Source organism: Aquarana catesbeiana, linkage group LG06 (assembly GCF_042186555.1).
Source record: "Aquarana catesbeiana isolate 2022-GZ linkage group LG06, ASM4218655v1, whole genome shotgun sequence".
Lineage (NCBI taxonomy): Eukaryota > Metazoa > Chordata > Amphibia > Anura > Ranidae > Aquarana > Aquarana catesbeiana.
In genome coordinates, this window is record NC_133329.1 from 394,405,972 (window position 1) to 394,425,335 (window position 19,364).

General features: G+C 45.1%; 1 protein-coding gene across 3 annotated transcripts in view; it reads right to left on the reverse strand.

Moving 5' to 3' along the window:
* VIL1 (villin 1) overlaps positions 1 to 19,364 on the reverse strand; it is an 88,827-nt gene that overhangs the window by 16,090 nt on the left and 53,373 nt on the right. For all 3 annotated transcript variants that reach the window (XM_073634374.1, XM_073634376.1, XM_073634375.1), the window contains exons 9-15: positions 15,289 to 15,387; positions 11,752 to 11,905; positions 8,940 to 9,040; positions 8,380 to 8,517; positions 6,267 to 6,425; positions 5,394 to 5,573; positions 2,001 to 2,146 (exon numbers count right to left, since the gene is read on the reverse strand). In XM_073634374.1, coding sequence (XP_073490475.1) covers positions 2,001 to 2,146; positions 5,394 to 5,573; positions 6,267 to 6,425; positions 8,380 to 8,517; positions 8,940 to 9,040; positions 11,752 to 11,905; positions 15,289 to 15,387 — 977 coding nt within the window. The remainder of the gene's footprint in view (positions 1 to 2,000; positions 2,147 to 5,393; positions 5,574 to 6,266; positions 6,426 to 8,379; positions 8,518 to 8,939; positions 9,041 to 11,751; positions 11,906 to 15,288; positions 15,388 to 19,364) is intronic.

Sequence of the window (19,364 nt, forward strand, 5' to 3'; positions counted from 1 at the left end):
GGAGGAATGGTGCCCTATCATTGGTGTAAGTGGGAGGAATGGTGCCCCATCATTGGTGTCAGTGGGAGGAATGGTGCCAATCTCTTCACTTGCTTCCCCTACCCCATCGTATAAAATTCAAAATGCTAACCACAACATACAAAGCCAACCACAACATCGCCCCCAGCTACATCACCAACCTTATCTGCAGATATTGCCCAAATCGCCCCCTCCGCACCTCCCAGGACCTCCTGCTCTCTAGCTCCCTTGTTACCTCCTCCCATGCTCGCCTTCAGGACTTCTTCAGAGCCTCTCCCATCCTCTGGAACTCCCTGCCCCAGTATGTCCGATCAGCTCCTAACCTCTCCACCTTTAGGAGATCCCTGAAAACTCACTTATTCCGGAAAGCCTATCCCACACCCACCTAAGAACTGTACCTGAGTCACCTCCCATCAAATAATCCCCCGCAGCTATTACCTTTTGTACCACCACCCCCTCTCTTTAGAATGTAAGCTCTACGAGTGGGAGAAATAGTGCCCCATCATTGATGTCAGTGGGAGGAATGGTGCCCCATCATTGATGTCAGTGGGAGGAATGGTGCCCCGTCATTGGTATCAGTGGGAGGAATAGTGCCCCATCATTGATGTCAGTGGGAGGAATGGTGCCCCATCACTGGTGTCAGTGGGAGGAATGGTGCCCCATAATTGATGTTAATGGGAGGAATGGTGCCCCATCATTGGTGTTAGTGGGAGGAATAGTGCCCCATTATAGGTGTCAGTGAGTGGAATAGTGCCCCATTATTGATGTCAATGGAAGGAACGGTGCCCCATCATTGATGTCAATGGGAGGAATAGTGCCCCATCATTGATGTTAGTGGGAGGAATAGTGCCCCATCATTGATGTCAGTGGGAGGAATAGTGCCCCATCATTGATGTCAGTGGGAGGAATAGTGCCCAATCATTGGTGTCAGTGGGAGGAATGGTGCCCCATCATTGATGTCAGTGGGAGGAATGGTGCCCCATCACTGGTGTCAGTGGGAGGAATGGTGCCCCATAATTGATGTTAATGGGAGGAATGGTGCCCCATCATTGGTGTTAGTGGGAGGAATAGTGCCCCATTATAGGTGTCAGTGAGTGGAATAGTGCCCCATTATTGATGTCAATGGAAGGAACGGTGCCCCATCATTGATGTCAATGGGAGGAATAGTGCCCCATCATTGATGTTAGTGGGAGGAATGGTGCCCAATCATTGGTGTCAGTGGGAGGAATGGTGCCCCATCATTGATGTCAGTGGGAGGAATAGTGCCCCATCATTGATGTCAGTGGGAGGAATAGTGCCCCATCATTGATGTCAGTGGGAGGAATGGTGCCCCATCATTGGTGTTAGTGGGAGGAATAGTGCCCCATTATAGGTGTCAGTGAGTGGAATAGTGCCCCATTATTGATGTCAATAGAAGGAATGGTGCCCCATCATTGATGTCAATGGGAGGAATGGTGCCCCATCATTGATGCTAGTGGGAAGAATGGTGCCCAATCATTGGTGTCAGTGGGAGGAATGGTGCCCCATTATAGGTGTCAGTGAGTGGAATAGTGCCCCATCATTGATGTCAATGGGAGGAATGGTACCCATCATTGATGTCAGTGGGAGGAATAGTGCCTCATCATTGATATCAGTGGGAGGAATAGTGCCTCATCATTGATGTCAGTGGGAGGAATGGTGCCCCATCATTGATGTCAGTGGGAGGAATAGTGCCCCATCATTGGTATCAGTGGGAGGAATAGTGCCCCATCATTGATGTCAGTGGGAGGAATAGTGCCTCATCATTGATGTCAGTGGGAGGAATAGTGCCCCATCATTGATGTCAGTGGGAGGAATGGTGCCCCATCATTTGTGTCAGTTGGAGGAAAAGTGACCCAAGGGCCAGATAAAGGCAAGCAAAGGCGCCCCAGGCCACAGTTTGGAGACCACTGGTCTAGAATATATTTTATAGTCATACACTGGCCATAGGGTCAGATATTTACCTTTTGTTGTTAGCATACTGAGATTTGCCTCCCAGAGCCAACCAGAACTCAGATGGTTCCTGGCCTTCAGCCACGACCACCTTCTCACCCCGGGAGATCAGGTCAGCTACATTCTTAGCCATGGCTCTCTCATCACCGCTGCAGCCCTGCAAAAGATAAAACATAAATTCAAATTTAGTGCCTTCACCCATGTAAGTCTCTGAGCGATAGTCAGAAAGGCCATCAAGCACAGTAATGTTGTAAAACAATACAGGTAACATGAGCTTATAAGTCAGGTTTTGAGTCACTCTTTTTTTTTTTTTTTTAAATTGTTTTTCTATAGACAGTATCTCACAAAAGTTAGTACACCCCTCACATTTTTGTAAATATTTTCTTCTATCTTTTCATGTGACAACACTGAAGAAATGACACTTTGCTACAATGTAAAGTAGTGAGTGTACAGCTTGTATAACAGTGTAAATTTGCTGTCCCCTCAAAATAACTCAACATACAGCCATTAATAAGGAAAGAGATGGTCGGCACTCAGGATGACATCCAAAATAGTATTCCTTTATTAAATACATGTACAGAGCTGTAAAACAGCCTACGCTCTTTGGACGTTAGTCCTTAGTCTTGAGCCATGACTAAGGACTAACGTCCGAAACGCGTAGGCTGTTTTACAGCTCTGTACATGTATTTAATAAAGGAATACTATTTTGGATGTCATCCTGAGTGCCGACCATCTCTTTCCTTAATCTGGTAAGTTGGATGTGTCAGCAGCCTTAAGGTCTGAGCACCAGGCGGAGATTTATGTGAGAAGGTTGCAGAACCTATAAACTTGTTTTCCACACAGCCATTAATGTCTAAACCGCTGGCAACAAAAGTGAGTACACCCCTAAGTGAAAATGTCCAAATTGGGACCAATTAGCCATTTTCCCTCCCCCCGGTGTCATGTGACTTGTTAGTGTTACAAGGTCTCAGGTGTGAATGGGGAGCAGGTGTGTTAAATTTGGTGTTATCACTCTCACTCAACTCCACCCCTTCGAGCTCCTCACAGATCTCAAACTTACGGAATGACATATCGGTTTGGATGTCACACCACTTTCTCAAACTCAATCTTTCTAAAGCTGAGCTTGTCATATTTCCTCCTTCCCAGTCCCCCCCCCCCCATGACTTTACCATTAAGATCAACAACACAACCATTGGTCCCTCCACACATGCCAGAGTCCTGGGTGTAATCCTTGACTCTGACCTCTCCTTCAGCCCCCATATCCAATCACTGGCTAAATCCTACCGCCTTAACCTCCACAACGTCTCCAGAATTCGACCCTTCCTGACTAACGACACTACAAAGGAACTTATTCACTCCTTGATTATTTCCCGCAACTCTCTCCTTAATGGCCTACTCTTACACAGGCTATCCCCCCTTCAGTCTATTATGAATGCTGCTGCTAGACTAATACACCTCACTAATCGATCTGTGACTGCTGCTCCTCTCTGCCAATCCCTTCACTGGATTCCCCTACCCCACCGTATAAAATTCAAAATGCTAACCACAACATACAAAGCCAACCACAACATCGCCCCCATCTACATCACCAGCCTCATCTGCAGATATCACCCTAATCGTCCCCTCCACTCCTCCCAGGACCTCCTGCTCTCTAGCTCCCTTGTTACCTCCTCCCATGCTCGTCTTCGGGACTTCTCCAGAGCCTCTGCCATCCTCTGGAACTCCCTGCCCAGTATGTCCGATCAGTCCCTAACCTCTCCACCTTTAGGAGATCCCTGAAAACTCACTTATTCAGGGAAGCCTATCCCACGCCCACCTAAGAACTGTCCCCGAGTCACCTCCCATCAAAAAATCCCCCGCCGCTATTACCTTTTGTACCACCACTCCCTCTCTTTAGAATGTAAGCTCTACGAGCAGGGCCCTCCTGTCCCTTCTGTATTGAACTGTACTGTAATTGTGCCGTCCCCCTCTACATTGTAAAGCGCTGAGTAAACTGTTGGCGCTATATAAATTGCGTATAATAATAATAATAAGAAGATTGCCAAGACCCTGAAACTGAGCTGCAGCACGGTGGCCAAGACCATACAGCAGTTTAATACGACAGGTTCCACTCAGAACAGGCCTCGCCATGGTCGACCAAAGAAGTTGAGTGCGGATGCTCGGCATCATATCCAGAGGTTGTCTTCGGGAAATAGACGTATGAGTGCTGCCAGCATTGCTGCAGAGGTTGAAGGGGTGGGGGGGTCAGCCTGTCAGTGCTCAGACCATACGCCGCACACTGCAATAAATTGGTCTGCATGGCTGTCATCCCAGAAGGAAGCCTCTTCTAAAGATGATGCACAAGAAAGCCCACAAACAGTTTGGTAAAGACAAGCAGACTAAGGACATGAATTACTGGAACCATGTCCTGTGGTCTGATGAGAACAAGATAAACTTATTTGGTTCAGATGGTGACAAGCGTGTGTGGCAGCAACCAGGTGAGGAGTACAAAGACAAGTGTGTCTTGTCTACAGTCAAGCATGGTGGTGGGAGTGTCATGGTCTGGGGCTGCATGAGTGCTGCCAGCACTGGGGAGCTACAGATCATTGAGGGAACCATGAATGGCAACATGTACTGTGACACCCTGAAGCAGAACATGATCCCCTCCCTTTGGAGACTGGGGTGCAGGGCAGTATTCCAACATGATAACGACCCCAAACACACCTCCAAGACGACCACTGCCTTGCTAAAGAAGCTGAGGGTAAAGGTGATGGACTGACCTGAAGCATGTCTCCAAACTTAAATCCGTGATGACGTCATGGAGGAGTGGAAGAGGACTCCAGTGGCAACCTGTGAAGCTCTGATGAACTCCATGCCCAAGAGGGTTAAGGCAGTGCTGGAAAATAATAGTGGCCACACAAAATATTGACCCTTTGGGCCCAATTTCGACATTTTCACTTAGGGGTGTACTCACTTTTGTTGCCAGTGGTTTAGACATTAATGGCTGGGAGCGGGAGCAGCCGGCTCAGCCTCTCAGTAGCTTGTTGAGAGGCTGAGCCAGGTGCCAGTCCAGGCATGTGGGCGGATCCCAACCATATGATCGTGCATCCTTCCTGAGCCTGGACCAGCTCAGTGACGTCAGCCAACAGTGGGCTTCAGCCCGCTTTTTACTGAAAACGGGTCACAGGAGTGCAGAACAATATACACTTCTGTGATCCACAGGTGAAGTACAGCCAAATGAGCTTTGGCTTTACTTCTCCTTTTAATATAATAAAGGAAATATATACAAAAATTCTCAGACACCTCAGGAAGGACCATTAGATATCTTGTAGCCTAGTCTTCACCTTTTAAACTAACTGATATGAGTGACCCTACCAGGAACAGGAGGAACCAGCCAGCACAGCTTTCTCGGTTGTTTTCCTTACCTTTCCACACCAGATATAACAGGCTCCCTTTGTCTTCAGCACAAACACATCATTAGAGTTGAGGGACGAGGCCCGCACTGGTACTTCAAAAGCCTTGGTGTTGTACTCATTGGTTCCATATACATGAAACAGCCGGATCTCAGGGGGGGTCTCATCACTGTCTGCACGGGAGGTACCACCCTGGGTGAGGAAAAGATATTCTTTCATCCTGTATTTAATAAAAGCAGAACTCCAAGCACATGGCTAAATTCACAAATACTTGTATGTTTAAAACTAAAATTTAGGCAAAATTGAGAATGGCATGCTGTATGTTGCAGCCTGTCTCTGCGTTAGCACAATGATTATTGTCTTTCTATCCCCTGTAACATAAATTTAGGGGTGTATTTATTTTAAAAAAAAAATGAGCATAGCTGTATGTCCACCGAAACTGCTTGCAAATTTATAATGTGCAAAAATCAAATGTTCTCAGGCTATATTCTCTGCGGATCAAGTGTGTGAATGTGGAAAAATTCCTCATTATGACCACTAGATGGAGCTGAGGAGCATCCTTCTTTCCTATGATAGTCAGCGCCATCTAGTTGGCATAACACGCATTCTCGATCTGCGGAGAACAATTTTGCCCCATTCGCACAGAATAAATTTACATTACAGTTTTGCTGGATGAAGGTGTACAAAATTATTTATCTTTTTTTTTTGGGGGGGGGGGGTAAATTAGCAAATGTTTTTTTCCAACTGCGAATCTAGCTGTTTGCCTGAAGTTCCAGTCGCATGGTTATTAATTTGTTCTGACACGGTGATAAGACAAACACATTGTTATTTGCTGCATCAAAAGTCCGAAGACTATTTTACTTAATTTCCCAGCATGCCTCTTACCTCGTACACCACCATCTTCCCTTTAAATATAGCCATAAGGTGCGGGGGTTCTTTGCCCATAGTTACGCGCACTTGAACAGGCTCCCCTCCATATTGCTGGTCCAGGATCACAGACTGGTAGGCTGATGAGGCAATTTCATCTTGACTGGCATGGCGACCCTGTGAAAGGTATGTATATACATGGTGGGTAAGTGTGCTCCCAATGTACCAAACAGGATAAATGGAATACTATATTAGAATTAATTATTTTACTTTTTCTAACTAACATTCGGAATGCTTTTGTCAGCTTAAAGTGTACTTAAAGCCCACAATTTTATTTCCAGCATGCTTGCCACCATGTCTGTATATAATTTTCTTAAAGGGACACTGTCATCAGAGATTAAAGCGGTAGTAAACTTGTATTGTTGCTGGAGAGGATCTATTTTTGTGTGGTAATCTATTGTTGCTGGTGGAGGATTTTTTGTTGCTGGAAGGGATTTACTGTTTAAGGAGGGGTCTACTGTTGCTGGCTGCTGGAAAGTCTATTGATGCTGGCTGCTGGGAGATCGGTTGCTGCTTCTGGGGGGTCTATTGTTGCTGGGGGGGGGGGCTCTATTGTTGCTAGTTGCTGGAGAGTCTATTGATGCTGGCTGCTGGGAGATCTGTTGTTGTTGCTGGGGGTCTATTATTGATAGGGGGGGGGGGGCTGCTGGCTGTGGGGTATCTATTTCATTGCTTTTCTTGTTATTATTACCAAATTACTTACAAATTACTTAGCACTACAGAATGATACTTGGCTCTATATTCTCTAAAAGGGGTCGTACAGGGAGTTGGGTAGGGGGTGAAACCAAGGGTCGGTGCTCAGAGGTGGGTAGGGGCGGAACCAAGGGTCAGTGCTCAGAGGTGGGTAGGGGCGGAACCAAGGGTTGGTGCTCAGAGGTGGGTAGGGGTGGAACCAAGGGTTGGTGCTCAGGGGTGGGTAGGGGCGGAACCAAGGGTCGGGGCTCAGAGGTGGGTAGGGGACGGAATCAAGGGTCAGTGCTCAGAGGTGGGTAGGGGGCAGAATCAAGGGTCGGTGCTCAGAGGTGGATGGTGGGTGGAACCAAGGGTCGGTGCTCAGAGGTGGGTAGGGGCGGAACCAAGGGTCAGTGCTCAGAGGTGGGTAGTGGGTGGAACCAAGGGTCGGTGCTCAGAGGTGGGTAGTGGGTGGAACCAAGGGTTGGTGCTCAGAAGTGGGTAGGGGCGGAATCAAGGGTCGGTGCTCAGAGCTGGGTAGGGGGCGGAATCAAGGGTCAGTGCTCAGAGGTGGGTAGTGGGTGGAACCAAGGGTCGGTGCTCAGAGGTGGATAGGGGGCGGAGTCATGAAGAGACTTAGAGGGGGGATTTTCTGCACCTATTCTTGACTCCCTAAGTACCCTCGGGTGCAAGAACAAAAACACTAAGGAAAACAAACAAAAAAATAAATTTGTCCTGCAAGGTAATAACATAATGTGCTAGTATGCATCGCACATTATAAAAGATTTACCTCGAAACGGATCCCTCCAGCAGTGCGCTGTTACCGCTGAAAGAGGTTCCATCTTTACCCGGTCTTCCTTTCCGGGTTCGTAGTTGTAGTTCATTCATCCACAAATTTCTGTGAATGAATGACGTGGCTGTCAAGACATTTTTTTTTTTTAAAACAGTGACCGCGGGTGCGGGGAAAAGAACCTGCCCACCATCACAGGGAAGGGGGTTGAGAGGGGTGGAGTTTGTGGTGTCGGGGGGGGGGGGAGGGGGGCTGAACATGTTACAGGTTACACCCTAAATACAGGTGTATCATGTTCAGAAGGTGAACGTAGCCTTTAACCCCTTCCCACCTGGCCTATTGTAATATGACAGCCAGGCGGGAGCCCTGTTATCCTGGGAGGATGTCATACGACACCAGTTGACATTGTCAGGTGTTACAGAGAGAGGTTGCGGGGGAGCCCTATCAAAATTTTGCTATGGGGCCCTATGAAATGTAGTTAATATCATTCTATGAAATAGTGTAGAAATCTTTTAAATTAGAGTCATCTAAGTGTTCTTTAGTTTATGATTGACCCATCCTAAGCTTAATTTGTGTCAGCCAGGAACTGTAGGTCCTCCCTTGGCTCACCTGCCAGATGTAGAGGATGTAGTGGTACTTGGTATTGACGAGGTACTTGTACAGAATGAGGTAACAGTCTCCACCGTAGAAATGTCCCAACCATTGTTTCTCTACTGGTACCAGTTCCAAATTCTCAATTCTCCAGACCTGTGGGGTCAGAACACAGAATGTCAGCGCAAGGCCAAAGCAAAAACTTCTGCAACCACACGAGCATTGCAAACACAACGTCATCAAATGTGGTGGTTGTTCATTGGCCTGGTTGTAGCTGTCAAATTTCTAGTATAAGATGGAAAGTGGAAGCAACCATCCGATCGGTTAAGTTGCACAACACACTTGACATACATTTGCCGATATTGGGATGCCTGCCTTTACACACACATGAACTTTAATGGCATCCCAGTCTTAGTCCGTAGGGTTCAATATTGAGTTGGCCCACCCTTTGCAGCTATAACAGCTTCAATATTGAACCCTACGGACTAAGACTGGGATGCCATTAAAGTTCATGTGCGTGTACAGGCAGGCGTCTTAATACTTTTGACAATATAGTCCATGTGAAAATATATTCTCACCTCCGCCTCTCCCGATCCGTCATCGACCATCTTGTTATGCGCTGCTACCTCTGGTTTGGCGTGCATGAGCGTGGCGTCAAACTTCACTTGCTCCACTTTGGCTAAACAAATATAAAGTTTAATATGGTGGTTATCAATAGAATAATACCAATGCAAGGTTGTTGTCTTTAATACTGAATGCGGACACAGAGCAATGCGAATAGAACAAATACTAAAGAACACGAGAAGCAAAATGATATCCCAGCTCCACTGCCAATATGATGATCTATGAACTGTCATCCGGTGCTCTAGCCAGGACGTTCAGGCCCCAAAATGCAGTACTTGAATCAGAAAAGGGCTGGTGACTCGGATGCTCTTGAATAAAAAGTCCAGGTTACGTTGACGCGTTTCGGCTAAGAAGCCTTCATCAAAGCATTGATGCTTTGATGAAGGCTTTGATGTTTATATACTTAGAGAATTTCTTGGGTTTTTTTTTTTGCTCTCCTCCGCTATGTGTCTTTCATGTTCTATCTTAGCCGCACTAATTGCACCCTTATATTTCTTGTTGCATTGTTTGTGAAGTCTGAATGCTGATGATGATCCCTCAGCCTTGTATTTTTTGAAGACCTTCTCCTTTGCTTTTATATGCATTTTTACATTGGAGTTAAGCCATCCAGGACTTCTGTTCGCTCTTTTAAATTTATTTCCCAATGGGATGCCCTGGCTAATGCCCTTATTTAATATGCTCTTAAAGCAAACCCATCTCTCCTCCGTGTTCTTTGTTCACCACATTTTATCCCAATTTATATCTTCAAGCAAGGTTCGTAGTTTAGGAAATTTGGCTCTTTTGAAATTTAGTGTCTTTGTATTCCCCTTATATTTCCTATTTGTGTGATTTATACTGAAGCTAATTGACCTGTGATCGCTGTTGCCCCGTATTTCTACATCCGTGATCAGGTCGGTATTGTTGGTAATCAGTAGGTCTAGTAACACTTTGTTTCTAGTTGGTGCCTCTACCATCTGACCCATGAAATTGTCCTGCAAGACATTTAGGATCTGGCGAGCCTTAGACGAATGCGCGGTTCCTTCCGCCCAGTCTATGTATGGATAATAAAAATCCCCCATTATGATGACACCTCCAATCCTTGCCGCTAATCCAATTTGTGATAGGAGGTCTGTCTTCCCCTCCTCCCTCAGGTTAGGGGGCCTATAGCATACTCCCAGTATTACTTTCCCCTTAGCTTCATCCCTTTGGGGCTCTACCCATAAGGATTCCACCTCCTCCCTCGCTCCCTTAGTGATGTCATCTCTCACATTCACACATTATTCTTGATATATAGGCATACCCCTCCCTCTTTTTTACCCTCCCTATCCCTGCGATAAAGGGAATACCCTTGAATGGTTGCCAGCCAATCATGAGAGCTGTTGAACCAAGTCTCTGAAATTCCTACAAAATCTAAATCCTCCTCGTACAACAGTATCTCTAATTCACCCATCTTGTCCGCCAGACTCCTGGCATTGGTGAACATGCCCCGTAGTTTAGACCGGCCGCATACTGTCTTCTTATTGAGTGAATATTATTATTATTATTATTAGATCTTATTGGGTAAAGATCTAATATTTTTTTAATTTTTTTGCTTTTAAAGGTAAAGGAGAGATTTGGAGTCTTTTTGACTGCAGACCTCTCCATAAAGAGGACCCGTCATCCTTATTTCTATTACAAGGAATGTTTACATTCCTTTAATAGGAATAAAAGTGCTAAGAAAAGGATTAATAGGACAGTGTAAAACTAAAAACTAAAATAAATAAGAAAACATTTTTAAAGCGCCCCCATCCCTCCGTGCTCGTGAACAGAAGCAAACGCATATGTAAACCGCGTTCACCACGTTAGAGCGCGAGCAATAATTCTAGTGCTAGACCTTCTCTGTAACTCTAAATAGGTAGCCTGTAAAACATTTTAAAGCGTCCCCTATGGAGATTTTAAGTACCGTAGTTAGTCGCCATTACACGAGTGTGCGCAATTTTGGGTATCTATTTCCCCGGTGTAACATCATCTTTCATATTTTACAAAAAAATTGGGTTATATATTGTGTTTTTTTGTTTTTTTTTATTATTCATTAAAGTGTGATTGAAAAAACCACTGTGCAAATACTGTGTGACACAAAAAATTGCAACAATCACCATTTTATTCCCTAGGGTCTCTGCTAAAAATATATATATATATATAATGTTTGGGGGTTATAAGTAATTTTCTAGCAAACAATAGCGAAACTTGTAAACAAAAAGTGTCAGAAAAGGCTTGATCTTCAAGTGGATAGAAATCATAATATCAACTTTAATTATGCGTGGAGTTAAATAGCCGAAAAGAAAAAGTTGCGCTGGTTAAAGTGCCAGTTCTACGAAACAAAACAGCCAGCGATGCCTGCGAAAATCCCATCATGATCTGCTCTCAACTCTTGATCACCTGCTTAGACTAGGGTTGCCACTTTTTCTTCAAGCCAAATCCGAACATTTTAGCGGCGCACTTTTTTTTTTTTTTTTAGCATACACTATAGGATTGTACTAGACCGGGGACACCTTTGGGCACTCCAAAAGAGAATAGTAATGCCGTACATATATAGTGCCCCCTCACCATCCTGTCAAGCCCTGTTCCGAGCCACATTCCTGTCTGAATAATGCGTCTGGGTTTCAGGTGGACTGAAACCCGTGCACATGATTCAAAACCCGGACTGTCCTAGTGAATCCCGGACAGGTGGCCACCCTAGCTTAGACAAGCCAATGCCTCCCCATATAGACATCCGTTAAGTTTGCATCGAATTGATGTTCTACTTACCTATTTTACCAACAGTATGTGTCTTCCCCACACCAACAGTCTCGTTAGTTGTAGGCCACTTTTGGAAGAGCTGCTTGAACACAGCAGACTCGGAACCGTCATTTTCTAACGCCACGTTGGTGGAATTGGGGTAGTTCTTTGCTTTGATATAATTCTGTGAAGAAAACAAATAATGCCTTCTCTGTTGGTTTTGGTGTTTTAGAAGGAAAATAGATCCCAGAATAAATAGCCACTGGACCTCGACCAATCCCATCTGCTAAGCTAGGTGTCTTACTTCCTACTCCACAGCATAAACATGAAAGTCCAGGGGACCCATCCAGTCTTGTTTATGTCTAAAACTAGACCAAAAGACATCTTCAAACAGCTATATTTAACATACTCAACCAACCATGGTAGTAGCTGCCCTAAAAAGTCTTCACCATCATAATCAGTTGGTGCTTTATACACTATATTACCAAATTACCATTGGGACACTTGCCTACACGCACATGAACTTTAATAGCATCCCAGTCCGTAGGGTTCAATATTGAGTTGGCCCACCCTTTGCAGCTATAACAGCTTCAACTCTTCTGAGAAGGCTGTCCATAGAAGTGTGTCTATGGGAATGTTTGGCCATTCTTCCAGAAGCTCATTTGTGAGGTCAGGCACTGATGTTGGATGAGAAGGCCTGGCTCGCAGGTCCCCACTGTAATCTATCCCAAAAGTGTTCTATCGGGTTGAGGTCAGGACTCTGTGCAGGTCAGTCAAATTCCTCCACCTCAAACTCGCTCATCCATGTCTTTATAGACCTTGCTTTGTGCACTGCTCCAAATCATTTGGTGGAGGGGGGTTTATGGTTGTTTTTCAGGAGTTGGGCTTGGAAGGGAACTCTTAATGCTGCATACACACGGTCGGACTTTTCGGCTACAAAAGTCCGACAGCCCGTCCGACAGACTTTTGACTGACTTTCCACGGACTTTCGACGGACTTGCGGCGGACTTGCGGCGGACTTTCTAATGAACGGACTTGCCTACATACGATCACACAAAAGTCCGACGGATTCGTACGTGATGACGTACACCGGACGAAAATAAGGAAGTTGATAGCCAGTAGCCAATAGCTGCCCTAGCGTGGGTTTTTGTCCGTCGGACTAGCACACAGACGAGCGGATTTCTGGGTCCGGCGGAGTTACGACGTAAAGATTTGAAGCCTGTTCCAAATCTAAAGTCCGTCAGATTTGCGGCTGGAAAAGTCTGCTGAAAGTCCGGGGAAGCCCACACACGATCGGATTGTCCGCCGGATTTGGTACGTCGCCGTCCGTCGGACTTTTGTAGACGAAAAGTCCGACCGTGTGTACGGGGCATTAAGGCGTCAGCATACCAAGACATTTTGGAAAATGTCATACTCTCCCAACTTTGAACAGTTTGAGGTTGGCCTTTCCAGTTCCAACATGAATGCGCACCAGTGCACCAAGCAAGGTCCATAAAGACATGGATGAGAGAATTTGGGGGGGAGGAACTTGACTGGCCTGCAGTCATGTTGGAACAGGAAGGGGCCTTCCCTAAACTTTTCCCACAAAGTTGGGAGCATGAAATTGTCCAAAATGTCTTGGTATGCTGACGCCTTAAGAGTTCCCTTCACTGGAACTAAGGGGCCAAGCCCAACCCCTGAAAAACAACCCCACACCATAATCCCCCCTCCATCAAATGATTTGGACCAGTGCATAAAGCAAGGTCCATAAGACATGAATGAGCGAGTTTGAGGTGGAGGAACTTGATTGGCCTTCACAGTCCTGACCTCAACCCGATAGAACACCTTTGGAATGAATTATAGTGCAGACTGCAAGCCAGGCCTTCTCGTCCAACATCAGTGCCTGACCTCTAAAATGCACTTCTGGAAGAATGGTCAAACATTCCCATAGACACACTCCTAAACCTTGTGGACAGCCTTCCCAGTAGAGTTGAAGCTGTTATAGCTGCAAAGGGTGGGCCAACTCAATATTGAACCCTACAGACTAAGACTGGGATGCCATTAAAGTTTATGTGCGTGTAAAGGTGGGCGTCCCAATACCTTTGGTAATATAGTTTACATTTACTGAAAACTTTCCAAAATCTGCTATCCTATTTTGAAATGATTATATAGGTGGCCTATCGGCATACCAAAGGCCGTGGCAGACCAACAACTTTGCAGCAGAGATTTGTAGCAGCTGCACATATCTCTAGAAATTGTCTGCACTTCTTTTTGGTTGTCTATAGAGTTGCTACCTTAGCTGGCTACGAATTTTTCCAAATTTTCGTAAAAAATGAATATTCGCAAATTCACAAATTCTGAGATTCGGAAATTCGAAAATCTGAAAATTCGAAAATCTAAAATAATAACTAACTAACTTGACTATCACTAACAATTAAATTATAGGTATTGGAATTTCCTTTCCAATTTGGCTGTTAGTGAACGTAACAAATACAAATTTATCTGAAGTTACAAATTATCCAAAATAACAAATACCGCATCTAAAGAAATGGAAAGTAACTAATTAATAATAATAAATAACAATAATAATAATAAAAACTTTTTATTATTATTATTAATATTTATTATTATTTGTTCCGTTCCATGTGCTTAGATTGTTAAATTTGTTTGTTTTCGTTTCATTCGTTTTTTTGTTTTGTTTGTTTTTTCAGGTCATTCGTTATGATCACAATTCGTATATTTGAAAATTCGTAAATCTGAAAATAAGAAAGAAAATGCAAAAATTCGAAAGAATAACTAACTAACTAATAATAACTAATAATTAAAATATTGGTATTGGAATTTCCTTTCAAATTTGGATTTTAGTGAACGTAATGAATACAAATTTATCCGAAGTTACGAATTATCCGAAATAACGAATGCTGCATCTAAACAAATGGAACGAAACAAATTAATAACTAATAATAATAATAATAATAAAACGTTTTTATTATTATTGTTGTTATTTATTATTATTAATTAGTTACTTTCCATTTGTTTAGATGCGGCATTCGTTATTTCGGATAATTCGTAACTTCGGATAAATTTGTATTCATTACGTTCACTAAAAGCCAAATTTGAAAGGAAATTCCAATACCTATAATTTAATTGTTAGTTATTATTAGTTAGTTATTCTTTCGACTTTTTGGATTTTCTTTCTTATTTTCAGATTAATGAATTTACAAATTGTGATCATAACGAATGACCCCAAAAACAAAAAAAAAACAAAAAATAACAAATGAAACGAAAACGAACACATTTTTCGGTAGTGCACATGTCTAGCCCTCATGAAGGTGACTTTTTTTTATCAAATCATTTTTTTGATTGTTATAGTCATACATACAAACAGATAACATATCAAATAAGTTCATTAACTTATAATGAATATAATAAAAAAAGAAAAGAATATGATATAAAAAAGAAAAGAAAAAAACACAAAACAAAAACACAAAAAAAAAAAGGAAATGAAAATAACAAAACAAAAACATAAACCAAACAAAGGTGACTTTAGTAGATGATGGTGGACATTGTCACGGTTGCTCTACTCACCATGGCACGTGGCATGGCTTGCGATCTCTCCTCTTTTGAAGCGTTCTTTCCTTTCCACACAAAGACCTTTATTCCTCCTTGATCCAAGATATAGCAGTCCTGCCCAGGACAAGACAGGAGTCATTAGCTTACACTGCAAACCCATTTTTAGCTTGACAAGATGATGTTTGAGCCCAGATTCACACTGGTGCATGGAAAACACTGCATGCGATTCACACAGGAATCGCACCGCATTCCTGTGCACATCCCATGCAATGCCTTAGAGCTCAAATCGCATCGGCACCAAAATGGTGCAGGACCCTTTTTTTTCCCCCCTGCACCCGAATCCCGTTGCATGGGTGTTCACACTCATGCAATGCAATTCTGGCAATCGATCTGCATTTTGTGATTTGTTTCAGGGTGTCATTAATCTAAACATCGACACCTGCAGCAGATCGCAAGCGATTGCCAAGCAGTGCGAATCTTGTGCGCTTCCCACATTGCATCAGCGTGAACCAGGGCTGAGTGACAGAAGCCCCACCAGAATGTCTCGAAGGGATTGAGCCTCGGTTCACACGGTGCAAATTCGCTGCCGATTCCGCACTGCGTCGAAAATCGCGCCCCTTCATGAGGACTGCTGTGGGTGTGTACATTAAGTTAACGACACCCCGAAGTCGGTTTGCAAAACGCAGTGCGATTTGCAGAATCGAACACCCACGCGATCCGATTCTGGTGTGGACAAAAAAAAAAAGGGCCCTGCATGAGTTTGGTGCAAATGCGGTGCGATTTGAGCCATACAAATCCACGACTCAAATCGCACCCCAGATTCGCATAGGAATGTGCTGCGATTCCTGAGCGAATTACATGCGGTGTCCCGCACAGTATCAGTGTGAACTCGGGCTAAAGTGTACATAAAGCCCAAACATTTTCTTTTATTTTGGAGAGAGTGAGGAGGGGTTAGATCCTCTGTCATGTGGGAAGATCCACCCTCTATATTGGTCCTGGTGACCATTGTCTCAGCACAGAAAGTGACGGGGAATCCAACATATTTGTTTTTTTTTTGTTTTTTTTACAACATTTTTAAGTTGCTACAGGAAGAGGAAGCAAAGAGAAATCCTCCAATAGGTTTTTTATTAAAGCATGCCACGTTTCTGGGTCACGCAGGACCCCTTCATCAGGCATGTGAGGGATGTCTCACATGCCTGACGAAGGGGTCCTGCGCAGTGGCGGCCTGTCCACTAGGGGCACACAGGCTCCGCCCCCCCATCCATGCGTCCGGCCCCCTAATCTACATTGGGCGCACTGGATGCATGGATTCCAATGGGGGGGGGGGTTGAAGTATCTGATTAGAGCCAGAGACTCTAATAGGCTTCAAAAAAATGATGGGCTCGGGGCGCAGAGCAATACGCTCCAAACCCACCCCGTTGTGTCATTATAGCAAATGAATATTCGCTATTGTCACACTGATCCTCCTCCCGGGCCAGTCAGGAAACGGGACCCGTCACCTGATTGGCTGAAAGGATGGGCGAACCTATTGGACGCCTAGGAGGAGGAGAGAGGAGACGCGCGACGGATGCCACCGTGATGCAGAGGAGGAGCCGCCGCCTGTCGCCCGGAGCCCATAGGAGTGCTCCCCGCCCACAACCTAGATGTGGTAGGCACCTGGATGAGCGACCGACCGTGTGACCCCCCCCCCCTCCCGGGAGGGGTGGGGGTTGCACTGGTGACCCGACCGACAGTGAGCGGGGTGAAGGAGGTGGGGGGGTGCCGCGGGCAGACCGGGAGGGGGGGGGATTGTTTGCCCCTACCCCCCCAAAAAAAAACACCAGCTGTCACCAGTCCTGCGTCCAAACGTTGCGCTCTCTTATTTGTCATCTGATCATGATTTACCCACTTAAGGTCTGTCCTACAGAAGTTTTACTGCTACAGGGCGGAAACTGCGCCGCATCATGAATATATACGTTATCTGGCTCTTTCGGGGTAGGGGGCACGCATGCGCGCCGCCGGCGGCTTGCTCCCGCTGTGATTACACACAGCAGAAGGCGAGAGGCAGGTACCGCAGATTCGATGTCCGCCGGCACTCGCTGATCATCGAGCAGAAAGGCTGATCGCCGTTCTGACAGAAGGGAAGGCATGAATCCTGTGTCTCTGCACAGCAGGGATTAGGATCCATGTCTTCCCCCACAGTATACTAAAACACTGGCTAGGCACACAGGTAACCCTTTGATCGCCCCTGATATTAACCCCTTCCCAGCCAGTGTCATTAGTACAGAGACAGTGCATATTTTTCTAGCACTGATCACTGTATCACCGGTCCCCAAAAAAGTGTCAGTTAGTGTCAGAATGTCCGCCGCGATATCGCAGTCCTGCTATAAGTCGCTGATCGCCGCCATGACTAGTAAAAAATGAAAAATGAAATATATATATATATTCCGTATATAACTTTTGCGCAAACCACGTGTTGGGATTTTTTTTTAACAAAAAATATGTAGCAGGATATGGCACAAGAAAACGGAAAATTTATATCAAATACTTACCGTAATTTTCCTTTCCTGATGGACTCCATGGCAGCCTACGTATGGGTTAATCCCGCCTCTCATACCTCATAGGACCCCACTCCCATAAATCTTTGCTTCTAGACAGAGACTGTGTTCCGTAACTTAGCCTACTCCAGCAACTGGGAGGGAACTCCTGCTGCCATGGAGTCCATCAGGAAAGGAAAATTACGGTAAGTATTTGATATAAATTTTCCGTTTTCCTGACAGACTCCATGGCAGCCTACGTATGGGAAATAACTAGCCATACACACCCGGGTGGGCAATTGCTGGTTTAAAGAAAAAAAGGTTTAATTGGCACCATCAACAGATAATACGTGCAAACCAAATTTAACCGTAGACAAAGAAGCCGGTTCTACACAATAGTGTGTCATAAAAGTGTTAATTGATGACCATGAGGCCGCTTTACAGATTACATCTGGAGACGCATGTCGGGATGCTGCCCATGATGTAGAGACGCTCCTGGTAGAATGAGCGGTTACCGCCTCCGGAGGAGCCAAACCCTTAGACCTGTATGCCCATTGGATAGCTTGAACGATCCATGATGCGATGGTTCTAGAGGAAGCCCGTAAACCCTTGTTCTTGCCGTGAAAAAGCACAAACAGATAATCAGACTGGCGGAAAGAGGCTGTGGCTTCTAGGTATTGTTTCAGAACCTGCCCAACATCTAGAGGGTGAACATTAGAGTCCTCAGTGGATCTGAAAGTAGGGAGGACAATCTCCTGATTTTCATGGAAGATGGTTGTTACTTTAGGATTCGATCCTAACATGGGGATCAAGACTACCCGGTCTGGGAAGAAGGTAAGAAAAGGTTCTTTGTATCCTAGGGATCCAACTTCAGAAACTCTCTTGGCCGATGTTATGGCCACTAGAAAGACCACTTTGAGAGAAAGCTCTCTAATTGATGACTGATCCATATGCCGTATCTCCTTTTCTGAGAAGAAATCCAAGACGAGAGGAAGATCCCATTTAGAGAATCTTGGTCTTTTCTGAGGCCTAAGCCTCATTGCTCCCTTGAAGAACTGCCTAGTAAGGGGGTGTCTGGCCCATGATATGCCTGTAAAGGCTGAGATTGCAGAAATCTGGACCCGCAAGGAACTCACCGATAGGGACAGATCCAGGCCAGTTTGTAGAAAACCTAGAACGTCCTGAATCCTTGGATTACTACAGGATCCATTGGTGGAAATCACATAATCCGCAAACTTCGCCCAAATCCTCTGATACACTCTGTTGGTGCCCGCTCTTCTGGCATTCAACAATGTAGCAATAGCTGTACTTGGACAACCTAGTGCTTCCAACCTTCTCCTCTCAACCACCAAGCCATCAGATGGAGCTGGGATGGACAAGGGTGAAGAGACGCTCCCTGCAGCAGGAGATCTGGTCTGGATGGGAGAGGAACCGGCTCTCGGTAACTGAGCTGCATCAGGAGAGGAAACCATGGCCTGTTGGGCCAGAACGGAACAACTGCCAGCACCTCGACATTCTCCCACCTGAGCCTCGAAAGGAAACGAAGAATGACTGGAACTGGGGGAAAGGCATAGG